General features: G+C 41.5%; 1 protein-coding gene across 2 annotated transcripts in view; it reads right to left on the bottom strand.

The window, feature by feature from the left end:
• The window catches only part of zgc:65895 (uncharacterized protein LOC393546 homolog), a 28,981-nt gene extending 9,172 nt beyond the window's left edge, over positions 1–19,809 (bottom strand). Inside the window, exon 1 of one of the 2 annotated variants that reach the window (XM_017712930.2) lies at positions 16,641–19,809. In XM_017712930.2, coding sequence (XP_017568419.1) covers positions 16,641–18,922 — 2,282 coding nt within the window. In that variant the 5' untranslated portion in view covers positions 18,923–19,809. Of the gene's footprint in view, positions 1–1,443; positions 1,761–16,640 lie in introns of those variants that run through there. The other variant, XM_017712932.2, reaches the window with a different exon arrangement.
• Between the last annotated feature and the right edge of the window lie 630 nt (positions 19,810–20,439).

The raw sequence follows: 20,439 nt of genomic DNA, 5'->3' as shown, positions 1-20,439 counted from the left end.
TAAAGCTTGACGAAAGGACTATTTGGAGTGATGCCATGGAAGAACCACCTTTTGTGTTCCGAGTCAACGGATTTTCTTTTCTTTTTCTAAGTACAGAGAAAAGTGCTGAAATCACTGTATGAACTAAACTACCAGTGATTACTAGAGATGTGGCAGAGACTGCTACTCCTTAAAAAAGTGAAAGGTTTCACTGCAAGGCTTTCTAGGAAACCAAAATCTGTTCTTTTATGGCATCAGTTCAAAAACGCTTTTGGCTTCTTTATTTTTGATAGAGTAATGTAGCTGTAAATAAAATACTCCTTGCCTATTGCATATTCATTAAACTATCAAAGTGTTTTAGTACCACATTGACATTCATTGCTATTTTTTCTGAGGAGAGTTTTGAAGGGCAGCTGTGTGTCGCCGTGCAAAATCCGTCAAAAACTTTATGCCTTAAAATTAGCCCTGGTAAGGCTACAACAACATGAGAAGCAGCTAAAACCTAAGACTGCTAACAACAAAATGAATCTCAGCTTCTTTAAGGTTGTATGACTGGAGTTTTATTCGACAACCTGTCGACGACAGGCAATCTTTCATGCACTAACAAATTAGCTATATACATCTTTGCACATCACAGGTATAAACATGTATTTTGTGCTGTGGTTGAAGGGACAGTATTGCAAACGAAGGAACAGCTATTAGAACAACTGTATCAATTATTTTAAAGGACACACCAACATTGGTATTATGGACCAATGCTGACATAAATCGATACCAATGCCAATACATATACATTTATAAAATGGGATGAAATCTACTTGGATCAGCAAAACAGAAAGATGCAACATACTTGCAGATGGTTACAAAGTGCAAGAACTGAATAAAACTAATTTTAGAACAAATCTTCTGGAGTAAATACATAAAATATACAGTAAATACATTATCAGTAAATAGAGTAAATACATCATCAAATATTGGTTTGAATATCAGTCAAATCTGTCCAATGCTGATATTTTTACGCAATTATCTCAACGACACAAAATGATTCAGATTTCGTTGTGCATTCCTAATTTATTCATGCATAAAGAACATGAATAAATACATTCCTAAATGTAATGTTTTCATAATGGATATGAATAAATACATTACATTTAGGAAAAGACAGCATAGATGTTAATAAAATCACCAATGAATGCATTAAGTACAAAGAATACAAGAAAGTACAAAATGTTCTTATCGAGGGGTGAGCAAGAATTGCTGCCAAAATGTACTAAATTATTTTAGATTTAAATATAAGCCCTTATGATGCAAAGCTTTGATTCTTTTCAAAGCAGAGCTCGAGTTGTTTGACCCAATTATTGCACCGTAGCCATATAAACACAACACTACAGGTCGCGTAGTACAGTCACTTCTGTGTAAGAGTTGTGTGCTTAATTGTATTTAAAGCTGGAAGGGTGGTTTTACCTCAGGTGCTGCTCTAGTTCCCAGAAAAGGAACTTCAGTGCCATCCTGTCCGGGCCTTTTCGATCCACAAATCCCTTTTCTCTCATTGAGATGTCAATCAAAGTTGTCCATACACGCTAAAAACAAAAGCCATCCAGCCGTCAGCCGCCAGCCACACACACCCCCACTGTCACCGCTCAATTCGCTGAACCCTCACAACTCTCGAGCAATGCACTCATTTTTTTTTTGGCAAAAAGAATGATCCCAAAAGCAAGAGCAATATGTGGGAGAATGATGGAGCTCTTCCGATGCTCATCCCTCACTAGCAATTCCATAGCTGAGGGCAAATCTATGATGTCACGTTCAATCACGTGACAAGTTCACCACTGTTACATAAACAATCACTGAAGATGTGGCCAAGCAGCCAATCGGATACTCCGAAATGGACCACACACCCCATGTGTAGACTCATCCTCCACCCATTATCCCACCTCTGGAGCTTTGCTCACGGTTGCTATCTCCCCATCATGAAAGCAGAAAATAGGTGTGCACCCCATTGCCTTTCCATTACGCAATACGTCTTTCTTCCAATAGAGCAACACATTTTCTGCTGATCCTATTGTTATGAAAGAAGATAGACAATCTTTACCTTCACTCTCCAATCAGAGACAAAAGGCTGATTAAACGGCTCAATGCTCATATGCTACAACCATGTTTTCAGGCTCTCCTGCTCTGCAGTCTCCCTAGTGGTGTCTCTTCACATCAGCACACGCTACCATGCACACACAGCGCAAGCCAACCATCCAAGGCTTAAGGACAAAGATGGCGCTGGGCACATGCACGCCCATGCGGACATATGGGGAGAAACAAATAAGTGCGCGTGCGTTGTACAGACATACCTCTAAAGGACCCAATCTGTTACAGCAACCATACTTCTACAAAATACAATATAAAAAACAAAGCACTGAAGGACAGGAGAAAACCGTCAGATGCTCAGATAATCAGAAAGCTAGAGGGAACAAAGAGGATCAGAGGTTGGCCTTTTTAAAGCTCGAGTGCATCTGGTAAAGGAAGGGGGTCAGGCCAGTCACTGAGCCCTTGCCAAACATCACAAGAAGCACCAATCCCATTGACAAAACCCTGAATCTCTGCACCAAAACATGGATAACATAACATGCCATAACAGTATTTCATATTGCATAAACGTTAAGAACTTTATGATTTTTGGGTCAGACGGGATAAGATTAAAAGCTACTTTCCAACTTGATTAAAACGGGCCATTTTTTAAAAATACTGCATGTAGTAGTAACAGAAGTGCAACGTGAAAGTTTTCATTGTAAACACTGAAGTGAAACAGATGAGTCTGGTTTTGGTTCACCCCTGACATGGGTTAAGGAGGTCCGAGTGGAGGTCACAGGGGTGTGGAGACCCTCGTGCAACTTTAGAACACAAGTCAAAAGGTGCAAGGTGAACGTGTGAACTGAATACGAGTCGCTGATTACAAAACAGTCTTTTCCATACCAGCCTGAGTTGAGTTTAACTACTTGAGGCATTCGCTTGCAACAATGCTGTTATGGAAAATGATCTGCCTGTCACGTGGGGACACGGACAAGATGTACACAGATCATGACCACACCAGTGGTCACCACCACCACCAGATCACCATGCAGCTTTACCATCTCAGGAAGTCCTGAGCCAATCTGAACACAAAAAACACTCGTCTTGCAATGAGACAAGTGAAGACCTAGCTGTTATGCACAGTGGGGGCAGACATACACTCTGAAAGACTAGATCTGACCTAGTACAGGATGTAACATGATTAACATGTGTCGTGTGTGTGCAAGGGGTGAAGGGGTGAAGGGGTGGAGGCGTTCCGACAGTGACACACATGGGCTTTGCACGAGTAACCTACATATTATGAAACCATCACAAAAGCAGACAGATTGAAAGGCAAATGGTAATATACAAACACAATCATCATAACATTTCAAATGGTGTCTGATATGACTAATACCATCAAGATTTTTTTACAAATGTAGAAATAACCACAGAGAACATGGCTGTGCTTCTAAGACTTTACAGGTGAGGAAAAATATCACGTCAGATGTCTCTGAAAATATGGAAGCAAGCCTTCCAAAAGAATGGAAGCTGTAATTAAGGCATAGTTTGGACATACTAAGTAGTGAAATTTGTGATATTTACTTCCTGAGGCTTCTGAGTATCTTTCTGTTAAATAACTGGACGTACTTGAGACTAGATTCAATTTTGCTTGGAAATTAAACAAACAGTCATATGCAAAGGTTTAAAAACCCTTGGTGAAATGACAATCACTTCTGTTGATTTTAGTAAGTGAAAATTACTTAAAACATCCTCTACAGGCAACAAATGTAAATATGCCTTTTTGCTTTTTAAAATGCAGGATTTCTATTTTTTTTTTTTTTGCAAAGTTTAACATATTGGATAAAAATACTTTTTCTGTAGAGGATGTGTACGTATTTTCACTTCGAAAATAAACGAAATGTAATTTTGGGCCCCCACACGTTTGGATACAGTTGTGAATGAGGGTGGTCTCTGAATTTTGCACAGTACCTTAAGTGATCAAACATGGATACACACACCTATGATATTACACTAACTGGTCAAAGTGGCTATAAAGGACACAGATACCATCATTGCTTACTATACCTCTCAGAGGAAGGAGTGTTGGAGAGGGATGGGCGTTTCTATAAGGACTAGGTTGAATGAGCAGAGTGAGGCTCTAGCTTACATAACCTGCTTTAGGCCAAATGACGACAGCAGAGGCTGGCATTTATTCAGAAAAGCTCTTTACCACAGCAATGGCCTGCAGTAACGTGCACAAACACCAAGTGACAAAAACCCACCAATACTAGTATAAAACATTTAAATATAACACAGAACCATTAACCCACTCCACACACATGTAATGAAAGGCATTTCACGGAGAACCGCCCTAGAGGAAACATAAATGCAACATTCCCTTGTCTGTTCTCCAATTCCCTGCAGACACCCCAATTCATCAGGCACAGCATTATGCTGCTTTGAGGCCGCCCACTCTGATGGTGACGGCATACAGTTGGAGAACAAAAACAAAATGGTGCAGATCAACCAAGTCCCACCCACAACACTCATGTCTTCATGTGACCTACGTAAAGTAGAGCCATGGCAACGAGTAACATGATACGACGCCTACCCTTACCAGGACTGCATAGGACGAAAGAGGGTATTTGGTGTGAGGTGAAAAGTGAGATATTTACATTCAGGAATTCTAAAAACAATGAAGAGGTTCTGCACCTGTGACAGACTAGGCAGGATATAGGACAACAAAACAGACGAAATGGTTAAAAATGGGTTATAACAGTACAAAAATACAACTCAACATCAGACTAATGCATAGCCGTCCTTCTCACCTGCACAAAACCACACCCATAGCTAGCACGTCTAGCTTTGATCAATGCTGATATCTATCCATATGGAGACTGACTGAAGGGAACTTCAAGCCCTGGGTCTCCATCAAAGCTTTATTGTTGTGGCCCTGAGTTTTACAGAATGTAGAGAACCGGAGAGCTAGTAACGTGTGTATTATAGATGTATTACATCACTGCTTGATTATATTTGTGCATGCATGTGTACAAATGTTACATCACAGTTAGCAACACTGTCAAAAACATGTCAAGGTCCATACGGAGTGAATACGGGTCGTTATAGCAACCTTAAAAGGGCACCGAGTGGGACAACCAGTGTCGTCTGTGCTAGAATACACTTTCACTGACTGCTTTATGAGGTACATCCATATTGTACATACATTTATGGGCAATTTTAGCAATTAAAACTGCCATATAAGAGCTTTTTGGAGGTATAGAATTACTGACTGTGGCTGCACAATTTTTTGCCCCATTCTTCAATGCAAAGGGGCCAACGTGGGACAACCATTCACCATATATTAGAACCCAACTTACTAGACATGCCACAGCAGGCTTGCTGGGATTTTCAAGGTAGCTGTGGTTCAAGGTAGGTGTAACTAAAAATATGTTCAACAGTGCCTTTTATTTAATGACAAACATCATGCAAAATAGAAGACATCACTATGACAATCTGTCACGCTCATCATTCCTCATTCATGCTCATCATGACTATATAAGGACAGTGTTGCAGCATTTCAAACGCTCGTTTCTAAACAATGTTGGATGCCTGTCATGTTTATAACACTTGGGGCCTGGAACATTTCGTTTTTCATTGAAATGCACTGCTTCACTGATTCTAACCACTCCTACAACTGATGTACAATTTCCAGTGCACCTGGGTGCTGCATAAGGACACAGCACTGCTGATCCGACTCACTATCTAGCGAGCTCCAACTGGTTGCTGTATCAGTAGAAAGCTCCATCACATGGTTTATCCGTTGAGGGTGAAGTTGTAAAAGGTGCAAATCTTTGACCTCACAACAATTTAATTTGATTATTATTATTATTCAGGCAATTATTCAGTGCATTATGAAATATTATATTTCACCACAATTTGATTATTTTGTTAATGAAGCTCAAAATACACAAAACCTGTATTATAGAACTGTATTATAGTGTAAAACGTGTATATGTTCATGACCATTCTAAACTCGATACAGCTGAACTGCCACCTTAATAGATTTTTTTTCTGCTAATGAATAACTGATGCAAACTGCTATACCCTTGCACAAACTTATAAAGGCAGACTGTGATTTATGTCTAGAAAGACTCAAATTAATTGACTGCAAATATAAACTGTGATGCACTTCTGCAAATATCTCTTAACAAACACGCATCCAGTGCAGAAACAGGTGACGGCGTTAAGATCTGCTAGATGCAATGCAAACTTTTTGTGTGGAGATACTATGATGAAGGCAGGAGTCTAAAGGAAGGACAAGTTCTGCCTTTTCGACTCAAAAAACAAAACAAAAAAACAATATTACAAGGATGTCTCACGCTTGTTTATTAATTATTTTTACTGTTTGCATTTGAACACAGTAACAGAACTTCTACCCAGAGTATTGATCCAAACAAATATATACTAGGGACCAACTGCTAAACTGACTGGCTGATAATATTGGCTAGTATTAGCAACCAACCTGCAGTATTACTAAAATTTGTATAAAGATATTTTATACTCGGGTAAAATTAGATCAGCCGATATGATTGGTTAACTCTCCATTCAACTGACTCTAAAATCAATATAGGTCTCACAATTTTCATACCTGTTGAACCCTAATAACTGAACAAACAGCAAGAAATGCTTCCAACATCAAGTTATGTTTAACACTTCATACTCCAAAACATGATTAGTTGAAAACGGATACAGATGTATTTACCTATATACCTGTACACAACTAGTCAACCCGTCTGCAGAAGGTCCATGTTTTTAAAACACAGCAAGCAGAGCAATAAATCATCAGAAAGCCTCAACAGTCTCTCCTAACAAGTGTATCAGTGCATATCTCAGTGGCGTGTTACTGACTGCTGTAGGCTGAGACGACTCAAGCTGAAGGCCTGTGTTTAGCCTTACATAACCATCATGCCATGAGGGTCGAAGATGTTCATTACTTTGTTATGTGATGCATTTCAAAAGCAAAATCAGATTTGCAAACAATGCTGACTGCATGTCTGCAGATAAATAAACTGACCAACACTGCAACTACTGACCCTGATCAGTGAGCATTTTTCTGTCTAATTCTTCACTTACAAAAGCTGCGCACACCCTCCTAAATATTCTCATATCACTGCAACAGGAGCACTAATTCTCTTTACACAGAGATTGACGTATTGTGCAAGACAGAAAACAGGTGAGACAGAAGAGCGATCGTCCTGACAAGAGTAAATAGTTTATGTAATACATGGGGAATGGGGGGAGGGAGTTATGGGGGGCTAGAAGAAAGAAAGCAGGACTAACCAGAGCACCAGAGGAACACTGAATTTAGTTTGGGATGTTCCAGACGTGGGATTACGTGATTTTCTTTACAATCAGCTTAACTCCCTCCTACCCCCCAGACCCTCAACCAATATATACAGAGCCGTATGAATAATGCTGGCCCAGTAGGAAATAAAACAATCTGCTATAGGTTTCTCATTCAGTGATACAGAAGCTGAAAATCAGTGTATAACATGTATTGTCAGCCCCTTACTAATTAAATTTAACCTTCATGTCCTGCAAACACAGTCTCACAGACTTAGGCGTAAACAGATGGACAGCACCTAATTCTCAAGTGATCAGCACTCATTCCTGATCAGTTCCATTGGCTTTCTAACGGTCTTAGGCTGCCCAAGCTGTCTGGAAAGACACGTGTTAATCTCGTGTTGCTTGCTCTTTCTTTCTATGTAAAATCTAAAGAATGCATCAGTCTCTATTTCCACTGTTTTAACTTGCAAAAAAGCAAATAAATAAATAAATGAAAAATAAAAGGTTCGAACATTTACTCTAAACTTTTAATGGACTGATTCTTGTTTATTTAATCTTTCAACATGTATTGAGCAAATTAGGTGTGCAAAACTGCAAGAGGGCAAACTTGGAGAAAGGTGGCTGCTCCGTGTAAACAAGGTAGCAACTTCAATTTTTTTTACCAAAACTATGACGTTTGACAAATAAAGTTTTTTTTGATCAAATAAAAATCACCACAGTAAGAAAATTCACAGCCATGCTGAAGCTCAACACAATGATATTTGGTGATTTGATGAGCGACAGGAAATTGCGCACGGCATTGATGTAAAGGAGCCGGCTCGTTACAGGGCTGCAGCTGCCCGAGCTTTACGCTCTCAAAACCTTCTCCAAATTGACTTTTGCCTCCTTTTGTTTGGCTTTTTTCCTCTATGGCACTGCCAAATATTGTTTAAGAGGTCCTTTTCTGGCCTTATAACTTCAATACACATCATGAAGGAAAGTTTCATTTCAAGTGTTCCTCGCACTCTTTAACACAAAGTCCTCCTGGCACTGCATCTTTAAGGGAGCCATGTTGACCAGTAATATTGCTTTGTAAGAGGACGGCAATTTATCACCACACCCTCCTTTTAGCATTTCGCTCCAACAATTCTGCAAACAGAACACGGGATGCGTCTGCACCCACAAGTAAGAAAATCGCAAATGCTTTGGCATATGCCCTTGTGTCCTTACATCATGTAGTAGTTATTGTGGCAGCCACTGCAGCTGCCCAACACCGACAGCTCGCAATGACCCTTTACTCTGTTAAGTAAAGCTAATAAGACCTGTTTAAAGCACACAGACATGAAGCAACGAAGAAACTCTGCTCTTCTCTGCTGAGCAGCACATGGCAACATCAATGAAGAGAGCCAAGTACAGCCAGGCATCATCTTTCAGTTCTTTAATGATCTGAACCTTTTTACTTCAGAACCACAGAACACAAGATTTCACCTTTCAGCCTTATTAACATCAGGAAGGTGATGAGCAGGCCTGTTCCAAAACCTGGACTTGAGACTGAGCGATAAGAATATCCGCAAAATCTGAGATAGCTGCAAAGAGTTTTTTGCTCAGAAAAATATCAAAATTTGAATAAATACTAGTGATGCACCAAAATTCAAGACACACCGAACCGAAAACAGAAACAGAAAACAAAAAAAAAAAACTAAATCTGACTTACTTGGGCTTTTGAGTGAACATACTAAACATAAAAAACGATAATAAAATAAAAACACATCGATGAAATCTGTTTTCAATAGAACAAAACCGTGCTGCCAATAAATAAACAGTTTATATTAAATTTACTAAGATGATTGCAGTAGGAGTAGGCTACTGAAAATGCCAAGGACACAAACATCCTCAACAACAGAACTCTAAGTGATTTGGGGCAGCTATTCATTTTAAGTTATACCTGCACTTTGGGACTTTTCATTATTTCAAAACCTATGGGTACAGATGGAGCTGTGCAAAGGGGTGGGGCGTATCAGAAATCAGGAAACAGTGAAGTTGAGTTATGAGTTCGGGAATGAATCCTTTCTGCTTCCGTTTTGCTGTATAGATGTACAGATCAAGATGTGCTTTGCTGCACTATACATGCTATACTCATGAATGAGTACAACACTGGACACCTCTAGCGTGGCTCTGTCAGTGCCTCATGAAATTAAATCAGGTGGGCTGGAGATGAAATTGAACAAATCCATGTAATGGCTAGGATGGAAAAATCTGGAACCAAACCTGTATTGTTGTAACTAGCTCATAAATATTAAATACTTATTTGAAAACATGTTATATGTTGTGTTATATGATGTTTTTACAACCAGAAACACATTATCCAGATAAATGGTATTAAACCAAAAATTCCCTTTGTGCCTAAGACTATACACACAATGCTGTGCAAAATACACAGTATTCAACAGGAAATATCAGAATCAGGAAACAGTCCTGAAGTCCAGGTACTGAAACGTGAACCAAATAAATAAATAAAAATTTTATATATATATATATATATATATATATATATATATATATATATATATATATATATATATATATATACACATACACATACATACATACATATATATATATATATATATATATATATATATATATATATATATATATACATATACACACACACACACACACACACACACACACACACACACACACACACATACAAGCTCAACAGCCCTATAGGGGGGATATATATATATATTATATCTCAATAAGGCTGGAAGAAGCGTGAAGACGTGAGCAAAGCTTAGGAGGAGAGAGAGCAAGCAGATGAGAAGACAGTGATTATCATGTTATGCAAGATACTAAAAAATTAAAACCAAAGGAAAACGTCCAGGTATATCAACGCCTCTAGTGACCGTCGTAAGCTTATATATGATGGTATGAGCAGACACTGCACATGGGCTATGGCTCTTGACTCCTACGAATTATTAAAAAGCAAATGTCCTGGAAAAGGGCTGTCGTGCCCATAAAAATAACCACAGGCTGCAAAATACATATTATACATTCTCATGTTCAGAGAAGAAAGATTTTCTGTTGAGAAAAAGATGGAGAATAAAGAATAGACATCAGCAGAATGAAGCAAGTCTGGAAGGTGGTCAGGATACAGGGGGTGAAAAATTCCTCTCTCCATGTTCGGTAGCAAAAGGCAAGAACACACAAAGCCTCTTAAGAACAGCAACAAGACGAAAGTAGAACTGTGCTGCCGGCTAGTGGACAAATGTGGTACTTAATGAGAATCTCAAAGACGTTTCATCAGCAAACGTTAAAGAAAAACTAAAAACCAAACCAAATACCAAGATCTAAATATTCTGAATAAAGGTAACGACCTCCCGTTTCATTATCATGCAAATTCAAGCACTTGCACTTCTGAAATGATATAAATGAGTCACCCTTTTCATTCAAACGACCCACCAAATTAGCAGAATATTAATCATTTAAGTTTTACATTCATTACTTTTAACTCGGCAGTCATTATTTTGCTAGGAAACGTACAAAGATTCTTCTTGAAAAGCTTTGCAACCAAACATGATTAAATAGCTCTCACAGACTCCACACGCTTGAGCTTCTTCAGCAATACAAACCAGGTAGTTCCACATATTAGGAGTTTGATAAATTGGAACAAAGGAAAAAAAAAACAAACGTTTGTGGCTATGAACACTGATGAATGCGCCGATATGGGAACTTTGGGCATGATCTGATATCTTTTATGCATCCGTCCATGCCAACATTGAAACGCAAATGTTTACAGATTTTGGAAATTGAGACGCAATCCCCCCCGGATAATATGGAAAAAGACAGCATTTATTAAGGGCTGCAGGTGCAGTAAAGTGGACATTTTAGCATTTGCATATATACCTCATCAAAAATCAGTTTATCTAAACATCTGTCCGTTTTCACCTTTGAAAGCACATATCCGCTGCTACTGATGATTCCAATGTCATGCTTTTCTAACCAATAGATTTCTAGTCAACATTTCACACACTGCACTAAACCCAATTAAAATTTGCGTTCTTTGTAATGAAACATGCAGTTGTTCACTGAAATGACTGAAAATGCCCATGATATGCTCAGAAAAGCATAATGTGACATAACGTTTATACTAAATATAATACTGCCCAGGCCTAAGTGTGAGCGATTTCATCTAACAGCCTAAAAACCTAAGCATTTCAACTTGCTGAGTAAACAGTCTGATGAAGGGATTCGTTTTACAAACTGGATGTGTGGTTATTAAATCTGCACAGCGTCTCCAGCGTCTATAAAAATTCCACTTGATTTTTTACATACTCTAAAATGAACATTGGTCATTTTAACCCCCCTGTGTGAATTAACATGTCAATAAATATTCCAACATTGCTTGTGTGGAAAGACTCACAAAAGCATTTACTTCATCTTCAGCCTAAATCAAGTCATTACGTACTGGCCTACATAGACCTACATGACATTCTGTGGGAACAGTGGGCCTCGTTCACCAATATCAAGTTTTCTCTTTCGTTCTTGAGAAAGATCCTAAGAAAGATCCTACGTCAGATTATTCGCACTGCTGTGATCCTGAGTGTGTGTAGATTCTGTCCTTATTTAGGACAAATCCTAAATAAGAAAACACTGGTGAAAGTCAGAAGTGTCTTTGTGAAAACAGTGAGTGGGTTTTAGGAAGAAATTTCTTCTCAAGAACGATTGGTGAACGAGGCCAAATGACATCATGCCCATACGTCCGGAAAACTTTTTCGGACTGTCATAGCCAAATGCTGACAGCAGGTACCGCTCTGCCTTTCAGCCACTAACACAGGGAACCGGCTAAGGCACATTCAACTCTTCTATTGAAACAGTTCTGCCAACTCCACGGCTTCAGCCATTCAAACAGGCAAGAGTCTGTCAGTGCTGTAGGCACAAAGAGAAGCATGAAACATACAGCACTACCAACAAGCACCAGCGATCACTCCCATTACCTGCTGCTCGGCTTAAACTCATTCATCAGCGCCAACATGACACAAAAGCATGACCACATACCAAGAAAAAACAAGCTGAGCCACGATTATGGCTTTGCAGCTCAAACACAGGTGGAAGGAATAGGACTTTAAGCACATTTACTGCCAAATTAACATCATGTACCATTTTACTGGTTGATCTATTGACAGGTTAACAAAGCAGAAATGGCAAATCTGTGATCAAAGACCAAGTTTGTCTCGTTTAAGTCACAGATATATGCACTAATACGAATAGGACTATGTATTGGCCAAATACTAATATGAAATATTAGAAATAATATCTACTTTCAGCAGCAGACGTTATCAGTGATACTGATACTCTTTCACATCAGTAACAGCAATTATATTGCATTATATTGTTTAAAAAAAATTTCAGTAAGAATTTTTTTTTTTTTTATAAAAAAGCCCAAACAATAAAAATGGACTTAACTGAATAACAGACCAAGCACAGCTCCAAAATACTTAAGAAAAGATGAACTAAAAAGATGAACAGAAATCATGGCACTGTAGCAAAAAATGCATATGAATAAATGTGTCGCATAGTTTCTACTTCTTAATGTTAAAGACAAAAGCTGGGGAAATTACTTTTATTCTCACTGATTCACCAACAAAGTAAATGTTAACCTATGATGTTTCCCCGAGTCGCTGTGAGAGCTCTTGTTTAAAATACGCACTCAAACATGTTAAAAGAAATATTCAAAAGGTTGAACTCTTTAAAAAGCAAACCGTTCTAGCAGTGTTTTTACAGACGTTGGGCAGGAGGAGAGAACATGTCCGTGAGTTGGAAGTGGGCCAAATACCACTGCCACATGCAGTACTTGCCACGTCCTTCCCAGCAGCCTTGGCATGTGCCGGCCCTGTTTTGCCTAAATGCTGTAATATGAAATTAAGATATCAGGAGATAAATGTGCGTGGGGATGGTGCGCAGGATGAGGTTTCACACAGTGGATGAACAAAATTATTTCAGTGCAAACCTTTTGAACTTTCTCTTAAGGCCCTCGTCAGATGTTGTTTCATTGATCAGCTTTAAAGAAAAGAAAACAAATCCTTATGGCAACTTTGTGTTTAACCACACGATAGGAGTTCCAATATTTGGACTGCAGCTGCATGTGTGGAACTCCTGTCCATTTAATGGAGGAAAAGCTTTTTTCAGTAGACATTAAAGTCGACTTAAACATTTAGGCTGATTGAGAAACTGTGTCTTATCTCTGCTGTTTGAAAGAAAAACTGTCATTTTTTACAATTTAGGTGGAGACACACTCCCTATTTCTAACTTACCCGAAATGGCTATACAGGCTAGTGTCAAAGCAGGCTTCACTCAGCTCAGTGGAGTGGATGAGTGGTATTGGCAGCATAATTATACAGTCTTGGCGAAACAGCGGTGGATCAATGGAGAGAAGAAAAAAAAAAAAACACTCCAAAAAAAAAAAAGACTCCAGCACAAACTTGCCACTACAGCAGTAATAAACCAAAGGCTCACACACGCATCATGTCTCTTTCACAGCCCATCATTCACCCTCTCTTCCATACACACACACACAGACACACACACAAAATCACGTGACTGCACTGGGGTTTTTCCACTCAGCCCTGAGCTGTAACACAGAAAAACATGGCTGCCACCTCACTATCGTCCAGCTAGAACTAGTTATGAGGGGCACAAAGAGGGAGACTAACTTACAAAAAATAAACAAACAGAAACCACAAAGCACCTTTCACAGTCCCACAAAGTACCTGCTGTATCCCTCAACAGAAAGAAGCAACACGGTCTGCGTGACAAGTACAAAACCGCAAAGAAATGGACCGAACTAATAAAGTACTACGGCTTTCCTCACACGTACAAACACCCTCAAACACTCTCAGTTAAGAACACAAATAGCAGGTGAAGCAGTGTTAGAAACCGCAGACAGTGAATTCCTTCGTGCACACGCTTCTTATTTGACGCTGGATCTCTGTGGGATGGGATCTGTGAGCTGATATTCCATGTACATATCTGCTGATGCCTATACCAATGATGATACATAAACATGTATAACATTTACAAATGCAGTGAAATGAATAAAAAGCAGATACATATCAATTTGAAATGCTGGAGAAATCTAATACCAATAACTCCAATATCATCATGCATGGTGATCACCTCTATTGACAACTGCAGTAATGGCATTCCAAATAGGGGAAGTGACAAAAGGTACATCAACCATGGGATGCGGTCACAGAAGTAATTGGGGGGGGGGGTCCTTCATTTGTGTTTAGAGATGAGTGACTGGGTAACAGTCAAAACTCATCTTCACTAGTTTAAAAAAGGAAAAAAAGGGGAAACTGTGGCTCTTCCACTTTGCTTCTGAGGCATTTTCAGACCAACAGGAGAATATTTTCTACACCAATACAGTATCATTACACACTAGACAGAACACTTAGTACAGTGTAAAATGGCTGGCAGCCCCGGACCGCCTCATGCAGGGTGCCAGCATTGTTTGGGTGCTAAGCCTGGAATGATTCAGCGTTTCCAAGGCGACTAAGTTCTAGATGACAAGGCAAAGGCTGAGAGAGACCGAGAGAGAATGAAGGACACTTAGTGAGCATTTTTATAGCTTACTGAGCTGCTGCTGCTACATCTGTCTCAGGAGATCCAGAAACTGATAGACGCAGGCAGAAAGGAGAAAGGCTATTGAGCATAACCGTAAGGGTTGAACGAGGATACAGTCTGAAACAAATGTAAAAGAAAAAGGAGGACAGGAAAAATGGGAATGTGATTGAATTAGAGCTATTAGGCTGGACAATTGTCATTTTCTGATATACCAGTGGAAATGAAACTCATCCGACACCTCGGCCTCCGCACTGCTGTTAGATGATGTCCTATGACATCATAGCAGTGACATGATTTAGTGAGTCATACAGACACAGCTGCAGCTATATTACCATAGTGACAAAACAGACAAGCTTGATGCCTTTCCATTTCCACACACAGCCACAAACAGAAAAGGCTTTCGCTACGACTGTCAGACCTGACAAATACAGGGTGATAATCAAATACACCCCAGGCTGATTTACAATGCAAGCGGGAGCATAATTTTAATATAAAATATATGTCTAAGCCACAACATAGTTTAAATCTACAACTTATTAATTGGCACTTTCAGCTTAAACATCAGACAACACAAATATTGAGAAAACACTACCCCTTCAAAAAGAAAAAAGGCAAGGATATGGCTATGGTTAATGGACAAAATGGTCAGTGCATAATAACACTATCTTTGAAGTTCTTTCAAGGAGCTTCAAGTGCCCTTTAACTTCCAGTGCATAGGAGAAGCAGGAAAGGCTACGATCCTAACAATAACATACTTCACTCCCAAAAACATACAACAATATGTGAAGCTCATTTTAACCTCACAAAACACAAAGACATAACAAATGCATGTACTGAACTTTGAGTTTCTAGTGATGATAAATGAAGGCAGACTTATCCTTGAGCTGAGAAAGCTACTTTTGATAGCAGTATAGGGGTCACATTGTGTTCTGTCAGTACAGGTCATGTAACAAGCAGTAAAGTGGCAATAGGCAATTTGCAAAGGGACTGCAAAAAAGCACTTAAACAAGGAAAAGAGGGTGACAGCTGACTGAAAATGAGAAGTTCAACAGTAAAATGGGGGTGAGGTGAAAAAAAAAAAAAAAAAAAAAAAAAAAAAAAAAAAATATATATATATATATATATATATATATATATATATATATATATATATATATATATATATATATATATATATATATATATATATATATATACACACACACACACACACACACACATACATATAACATTATATACACAAATATATAATGTGTGTGTGTGTATATAATACAGAGAGAGAGAGAGAGAGAGAGAGAGAGAGAGAGAGAGAGAGAGAGAGAGAGAGAGAGAGAGAGAGAGAGAGAGAGAGAGAGAAAGAAATAGGTTCAGTGAGACAACAGTGCTATATTTAGAAGGAGCAAACTGGCCCAACACCGACCACTTATGAGAAAACACAGAGGATGGAGACAGAGCATTTTACTCAAGGACAAAAACTGGAATACATGAATATGACTTGGCAGCCAGTTCCTGTACAGACCATTCAAATGAAAGAGTGAGGTCTGCTTTTCATAATTTTTCCTCAAACACACAGTTAGCTGCATAGGTGTGTACACAGGGGTGCCACAGGAAAGTAAGTGTTGTTAGTACTCTTTCAGCAAATAATATGACATCTTGACTCTTACCTGTCCTCATCTGTGCCTGCTGATGTAGCTAAGGCACAGGCATCTGCACTTGTGCTGCCGTCTTGTCCAAGACCGGCACCTGCCTCTGAGGCACTCTGTCCAGTGAGCCCTGCCACCCCTCCTGCAGCCAGCCGGGGCAGCGATAGAAGTGACTGGTGCTGGAAGAGCAGGCGCCCAGCATCTTCAAGCTGGGAGGCGGTCAGAGGGGCCATTGCACCGTAATGACCTCCTGCTGATGGTAACTGGACGCCTTGGTGACGTAAGGTCAGGCCTAGTCCAGCAGAGTGGCCTGCAACTGCTCCTCCATGCTGAAGAGCCTGAGGAAGGCCTGGTTGAAGGTTGCTCTGAATGGCAGAGGAAGGTATACTGGGTACAGTCTGGCCTGTAGATGAGGAGGATGCCGGAGGTGGCTGGCTGACAGCATTTTGCTGTTGTTGCTCTGATGGTATTTGAGGTGGCTGGGCCTGACTTATTGTGTTTCCTTGTGCCAAGACCAACTGTGGAGCTGGAACTTGGGGCCTTGGAGATACAGCTTGTGGAACAGCCACTGGACTACCGACTGATAGGCCAGGTATCTGTGTGGGCACTGGGGTTGCCCTAGGCGCTACACTGCCCTGTACTGGTGGCATCTGATGAGGCTGAGCTGCGGCCTGGAGGCCTTGTGAAATCTGGGCATAATCTACAGGCTGTAAGCCCTGGTTCACAGGCACAGTTGCCTGCTGATTCATAGGGTATCCACTCTGTAACTGGCTTGCTTGGCCCTCTAAGGTGTAAGAAACCTGCTGTTGTGGTCTGACAGGGGGAGGCTGAACTTCAGTTCCCAGCAGACCTGAAACTGGAATAATCTGTGGGTTGTTAGGCAGGGCTACAGCAGGTGGAACAACAACATGTGTTCCAGGATCCTGGGGATGTGTATGAAGCTGAGTGGAGGGCTGAGCACTACCTTGGTGAGAAACTGGCAAAGCAGCTGTGGCAAAGGCCTGCTGAACAGGCTGTGCTCCATGGTCCCCTCCACCACTCATCGTGCTGCTGGAAGAACTTCCACTTGTGCTTTCATTCTCAGACTGGATAACACTCTCTACAGCTCGATGGGTGGGTGGCGCATCTGTGGACTGGGTTGCACCAGGAGCTTCTTTCTCATAATACTCTGTGCACATCCACCTTCCCTTCCTGAAAGGCTCTGAGCTGGAGTCCAACTTCACCACTCTGAAACGAGAGGCAGTGGCCGTGGAAGCAGCAGTAGCTGCAATCTGAGCAGTGCTGGAAGCTGGAGGAGGCTGTGCAGCTGCAATTCCTGCCACGGTGTTTCCTGTAGCCCCTGTGGTACAAGGGAGACTCCCTCCGACAGCTGTGGCCCCCACCACAGACCCTGGAATCCCTGTTCCACTGGAACTACTTGTAGAGCTTGACACTGAAGATAAGGGTTGGTTCACTATGCCAGCTGCATTAGCCTCCGCTGCAGCACGGACTGAAGGGGCTCTCTGGTTTCTACCATGCACAGCAGCACCAGATTGGGCTGAGGTGGTTGCAGGAGGAACAACGCTGCCTACTGACGCAGAGGATCCAGGCACCCCTTGAACTGGTTGAGGGGCAGCCACCGAGTGAGTCCCCTGGTCCTTGTGGTGTCCATGAGGCTGGTGGCTATGGTGATGGTGACCATGGTGATGAACAGTCCCATTCACCATATATCCTTGCTGAGAGGACTGCGAGTGTGAGTGATGCATCACTGGCTCATTGGGCGACACAACTCCTGGAGTCTCTCCGCCATGTAAGCTATTCAGTGTTTCTTCTGAAGAACTTCTTTCAGGAACCCCTGTATCAGTGGCCCGTGACACAGATACATCAAGGATGTCAGATGAAGACAGGTCCTCGGTATGTGACTCATCCATATCATCATAGCTCTCTGTATCATCTGCTATACTGTTGTTAGTACTAGCACTAACCTGCGCCGGCAGGACGCTTGTAATCTGGAAACCACTCTTTTTCTTCACCTGGGCCCCGGCGCTTTGGAGAGACTGAGACTGGCCATGTATGTTAAGGCTGTGGGGGGGAGGAGGGTGGTGGAGGCCGGGCGAGGACGATCCAGCCGGAGGCGTATGGTGCATAATTAGTGATGTCTGGTGGTCATCGGTCGGAAGAGCATTACAGTTCACGCTGGCCGCGTTAGACGAGGAAGAGGTGCCACCACTTCCCGTGTTGCTGCCCCTACGGCTGCTGAAAACTGCTGCGTGCGCCATCTTCCTAGTCCCGGGAGAATCCCCTGTTGAGTCCGAGTGATGCATTTTTAAATTTCTGATTGAGGCTTCACTGAGCGGGGAGAGGCGAGCGTAGCTCTCTCTGCTCTGTCGAGACTATAAAGTCTTAGCTAGCTTACAAGCTACTGCCTATGCAATGACGTCGTTAGCAGGACCTAGTAAACTGTATAGCCCCCATTTAAAGAGTCACAGAACAAGCCCGAGTGCGCCGAGAACGTCCACAAGGCACGGCGATAGCCCACGACTCGGAAAGTGACGTGTAGTAAGGTTTAGCAAAAGGCTCCTGCGTACATGAAATAGCTTGGGTACAGGCGGCTAGCGGCTGAGTATCAACCAGCTTGTTAGCTACAAGCTAAAATAGCTTGGCAAGGCTAGCGACTGCTAGCTTGCTGGCTAAATGACAAGTCTGAAACACACAAAACTGCGTGCGACTGCAAAGCCCGACTAAACATCTACCCACGACACACGTTCATATGTGAATATGAACTGCAACAGATCCAGTTCCGAGACTGACATCTGATATCACACCACGCCGGTATTTGGCTAGCAAGATGATTCAATACAAACAGTTGTCATACGACATCACCTCCATCGCGCTGGGCAGACGCGCTTCAGCCGCACTGCATTCCTGCTTCTTTAACTGTTTGGTTAAAATAGCAACGCGGTTAATCCAGCGAGTGCGTTAAAATCCACGCCCTGTTGTTAATGCTCTTCGTTTGCTTGTCGGACAGTTAAATCCATCGCGCAGCCGCTTCAGTTCAGGGTTTGCTGTATCATCCTCTTTCCTGTGATCTTCAGCCACCCCGCTGCCATAGCTGAATGCAGCTAGCATGCTAACCAGCGCGCTAGCAGGTCCGGCTCTGACGACGGGAGTGGGAGGAGAAGCCGCGCGCGGCGCACGCGGAGTTCTGGCCCTCGCGAGGATTTAGCGCTGATCCAGGACCAGCTCGCGGGACCTTCGGTCAGCAGCCGCGGGGTCTTCTACAGCAGGCTCCAGAACAGCTGGAGCTGACGCTGCTGACAGCAGGCCAGCTCATCTTTAATACTTCTGAGCACAAAGCTGTTATGTTTTAACGGTACAGAAGCGTCTCTGTACCGATTCTCCTCATTCCGGTTCTTTATAGCGTTCTGCCTTGGCGACCCCCGGGACATCAATGTCCTTTAACCCAAAGAGATTCCTATATATGCATAGGAATCTATGTATATGGCCACTTTATTAGGTACACCTTGCTAGTAAAAGGCTGGACCCCCTTTTGCCTTCAGAACTGTCTTAATTCTTCTTGTCAGACTTTCAACAAGGTGTTGGAAACGTTCCTCAGAGATTTTGGTTGGTTATTTGAGTTCCTGTTGTCTTTCTATCATCTGGAACCAGTCTGCCCATTCTCCTCTGACCTCTCACATCAACAAGGCATTTTCGTCCACACAACTGACCGCTCACTGGATGTTTCCTCTTTTTCGGACCGTTCTCTGTAAACCCTGGAGATGGTTGTGTGTGAAAATCCCAGTAGATCAGCAGTTTCTGAAATACTCAGACCAGCCCGTCT

This window comes from Pygocentrus nattereri, chromosome 30 (assembly GCF_015220715.1).
Source record: "Pygocentrus nattereri isolate fPygNat1 chromosome 30, fPygNat1.pri, whole genome shotgun sequence".
In the NCBI taxonomy this organism is placed as follows: domain Eukaryota; kingdom Metazoa; phylum Chordata; class Actinopteri; order Characiformes; family Serrasalmidae; genus Pygocentrus; species Pygocentrus nattereri.
The sequence above is the reverse complement of the archived record's forward strand: the minus strand, read 5'-3'. Positions and strand labels throughout refer to the sequence as shown.